Source organism: Nicotiana sylvestris, chromosome 5, assembly GCF_000393655.2.
Source record: "Nicotiana sylvestris chromosome 5, ASM39365v2, whole genome shotgun sequence".
Classification (NCBI taxonomy): Eukaryota; Viridiplantae; Streptophyta; class Magnoliopsida; order Solanales; family Solanaceae; genus Nicotiana; species Nicotiana sylvestris.
In genome coordinates, this window is record NC_091061.1 from 50,330,548 (window position 1) to 50,334,861 (window position 4,314).

The window sequence follows — 4,314 nt, forward strand, 5'->3', positions numbered from 1 at the left end:
TCATAGCAAATTCTTATCTATTCCGCATTGCTGAGTTCAGCTTTCTGTATGACTCTTAAAGAAGGAATCTCTACCTCGGCTGGGAAGACAACCTCGGTATCATAAACCAGCATGTAAGGGGTTGCCTCGGTTCATGTGCGAACTGTGGTGCGCTACCCTAACAGAGCAAAGGGTAACTTCTCATGCCATTGTTTGTGCTTCTCTACCATTTTCCTTAGTATCTTCTAAATGTTTTTGTTGGCGGCTTCTATGACTCCATTTATCTGAGGTCTATAGGCGGTGTAATTCTTGTGCTTGATTTTGAAAGTTTCACATATAGCTTTCATCAGATCACTGTTGAGGTTTGCGGCATTGTCAGTAATAATGGACTCAGGAACTCCGAATTGGCAAACAATACGATCCACTTAACAAAATCTGCGACGACTTTCTTGGTTACAACTTTGTAAGATGCAGTTTCTACCCATTTTGTGAAGTAATCAATGGCTACCAGAATAAACCGGTGTCCGTTTGAAGTCGCGGGCTCAATCGGACCAATAACATCCATTCGCCAGGCGGCGGATGGCCAAGGTAAGCTTGTTGCATTAAGCTCATTTGGTTGAACTCTTATCATGTCGCATGCCCTTGACATTGAAAGCATTTGCTGACATACCGAATACAATTCGCCTCCATGGTCATCCAAAAGTAACCTGCCCCGAGTATCTTCTTGGCTAGAATGAAACCATTCATGTACGGGCCACATGTCCCAGCATGCACATCCTCAAGTAGCTTAGAAGCTTCCTTTGCGTTGACACACCTTAGCAAACTCAAATCTGTAGTTTTTCTATACAATTTCCCTCCGGTGTGGAATAAGTGATTTGACAACCTTCAGAGCGTGCGTTTCTGAATGTGATTTGCGTGCTTCGGATATTCTTCCTTTGATTAGTACTCCTTGATTTCATTGAACCAAAGCTTTCCATCTGCTTCTTTCTCTACATGAGCACAATATGCCGGCTGAGTATGGATCCTCGCCGTAATAGGATCAATATAGTTCTTATCTGGATGATGTATCATTGAACTCATCTGAATTTTGGGCATGTGTTGGAATGCTATCTTCGTGAACCTCCTTTTCAATTCTTGCACATGGTGCAGATATGGCATTATCTTGGAATTCTTGGTAGCCCATTCTCCTTGCACCTGGTGCACAAGAAAATCTGAATCGCCGATCACCAACAACTTCTGAACGTTCATGTCGACTGCCATGTTGAGCCCTAGAATGCAGGCATCATATTCTGCCATATTGTTGGTGCAGGGAAATCTTAGTTTGGCAGATACCGGATAATGCTGACCCATTTTTGATACCAAGACTGCTCTAATGCCTACTCCCTTGAAATTTTTGGCTCTGTCAAAGAACATCCTCTAACCCTCATATGCTTCCGTAATGTCTTCTCCTACGAATGATACTTCTTCATCAGGAAAATATGTTTTCAAGGGTTCGTATTCTCCTCCCACCGGATTTTCAGCGAGGTGATCTGCCAATGCTTGTCCCTTGACTGCCTTTTGAGTTACATAGACGATGTCAAACTCACTCAGTAGTACCTGCCATTTAGCCAACTTTTCCGTAGGCATGGTCTTCTGAAATATATACTTCAGAGGATCCATCCTGGATATGAGGTATGTAGTGTAGGCATAGAAATAATGCCTCAACTTCTGGGCTGTCCAGGTCAAAACACAACAAGTGCGTTCAAGCAGAGAATACCGTGCTTCATAAGGTGTGAATTTCATACTCAGGTAATATATGGCTTGCTCCTTTCTTCTTGTCTCATCATGTTGTCCCAAAACACATCTGAAGGCTCCATCTAACACAAATAGATAAAGTAGCAAAGGACGTCCTGGTTCTGGCTGGACCAGAACTAGCGGTGTAGACAGGTATTCCTTGATCTTGTCAAAAGCTTTCTGACAATCCTCGGACCAATATGTATCAGCATCTTTCCTCAGCATCTTGAAGATTGGTTCACATATTACCGTGGACTGTGCTATGAATCAACTGATGTAGTTGAGCCGTCCTAGGAAGCTCATCATGTCCTTTTTGCTTTTGGGTGGTGGTAACTCCTAAATAGTTTTGTATTTATTCGGATCTAGCTCGATCCCTTGGTGACTGACAATGAATCCCAATAACTTTCCTGCAATATCCCTGAATGCATACTTTGCGGGGTTCAACTTCAAATTGTACCTCCTAAGCCTGTAGAAGAATTTCCTCAAGTCTGCTATGTGATCTGCGACCCTCTTAGATTTGATAATGACGCCTTCTACATATACTTCTATTTCTTTGTGTATCATATCATGAAAGATAGTTGTCATGGCCTTAATGTAAGTGGCCCCTGCAATCTTTACACTGAACAACATCGTCTTGTAATAGTATACACCCCAAGGCATAATAAAAATTGTCTTCTCGGCATCTTCTTCCTCCATCCGGATATGATGATAACCTATGAAGCACTCTACAAAGGATTAGAGTTCATGCTTGGAGTAGTTATCGATCAGGATGTGTATATTTGGCAGGGGGAAGTCGTCTTTGGGACTTGCTCTATTTAAATCCCGATAATCAACACATACCCTGGCCTTCCCGTCCTTCTTGGGAACTGGCACAATGTTGGCTAACCAGGTTGGGTATTCAACCACCATGATAACTTTGGCTTTGATCTGCTTGGTAATTTATTCCATGATTTTCAAACTCATGTCTAGTTTGAATTTTCTGAGTTTCTGCTTGACTGGCGGGCACGTGGGATTGGTAGGCAACTTGTGAGATAATATAGATGTGCTCAAACCAGTCATATCGTCATACGACCATGCGAAGATATCCTCATATTCCTTTAGAAAACGGATGTACTCTTCCTTTTCTATTGGTGACAAGTGAATGCTGATTCGGGTCTGTTTGACGGTCTCGACGTCTCCCAAATTTACTTCTTCTATTTTGTCCAAGTTGGATTTAGGCATGTTCTCAAAATTCTCAACTTCTCTAACGATTTCCCTGGGTGTCTCATCTTCTTCCTCTGAGTCACTATTCTCATGTCGCGTTGCCTCATTACATGTCACAGTCACTGGTTCATCAAGAAAAGTAATAACAATATTGTAGAAGGGAAAAGTGTAAAATAGCAATGAATAATGATAAAGAATAAATGCGTTTAATTAAAAGTAAGAAAATTGTTCAAACAAAGCTTGGCTCAGTGGATCGAGCATTTATTTTGAAACAAAGAAATATTAACAAAAAATTGCTGAGACATTTAAATGCCTAGAATGGCTATGAATTCTGCCAAGCTACCCAGGGACTCGGCGGGCTCGGGATGGTATGGCGGTCCAGTTTCTGAGAACAGCTCCCTTTGCCACAGTCTGAATGGAGAGGCCTTCTTCCTCCTCCTCCTCCTCCTCCTCCTCCTCAATTATGGCACTGCAGTCCATATCCTCATTTTCCAAGAACAGGTCTTTCAGCCCAGCTAGTGCTTCTTCTTCAGCATTTCCCCGTATTGTGTCCGCCTGATGGAAAGCTTGTTACAAACGGGGTACCAGTTGCTCAAGAGGGTAATACGGTCTACGCCATGGAGGCGACCACTCCCTGTATTCTTGCCATGTATACTAGTATCTGATCCCAAAGGTGGTACTATGGTTTTTCAGCCGTATCCGCTTGGTGATACCCTGGAGGTTCTTTCCCAACCCTTTGCCGGGTTCATATCCGGACCATGCTAGTACAATTTCTATTTTATTGCTCCACCACTTATCTTTCTCGACGGCATTGACCCATTCAATGTGATGATAGGTTTCCCCTCCTAGCCTCCTTCTATGTCAAATGGCCATGATGGTTTGACTAGTGTAGATGGGGTTACTCCCGTCTCCATGAATTATTACCTCCTGACAGTTACATTTTAATTTTACGACTTGATGTATTGTGGAGGGCACGGCTCCAGCAGCATGGATCCACGGGCAGCCCAAAAAAAGATTATATGAGGCTGCTATGTCAAGCACTTGGAATTCAACGTCGAACCAAGTTGGCCCCATCTGCAAGCAATGGTTGATCTCCCCAATCGTGGCCCTCCAGGACCTATCGAAATCTTTCACATTCATGTTTTCAGTTCGTATTTCCTGGAAACCTTTGTCCAACATTTTCAAGGTATCCAGTGGACAAATATTCAACCTAGAACCTCCATCAACCAAGACCCTAGCAATGAACTTGTCTTCAAATTGTACTGTAATGTGCAAAGCTCGATTGTGATTCAGACCTTCGGGCGACAATTTATCTTCGTGGAAGATAATCTTATGGCTCTCCAACACCTGACCGACCAT

The 4,314-nt window shown here is 42.9% G+C and overlaps 1 protein-coding gene across 1 annotated transcript; it reads right to left on the bottom strand.

Annotated features, from left to right (window-relative positions):
- Positions 1 to 918: 918 nt before the first annotated feature.
- On the bottom strand, positions 919 to 4,314 carry LOC138868637 (uncharacterized). Its single transcript, XM_070146200.1, has 5 exons — positions 3,880 to 4,314; positions 3,381 to 3,510; positions 2,941 to 3,077; positions 2,593 to 2,679; positions 919 to 1,059 (listed from the first exon to the last, which is right to left on the bottom strand). Exons 1-5 carry the CDS (start codon positions 4,312 to 4,314, stop codon positions 919 to 921), a joined length of 930 nt encoding a protein of 309 aa, XP_070002301.1.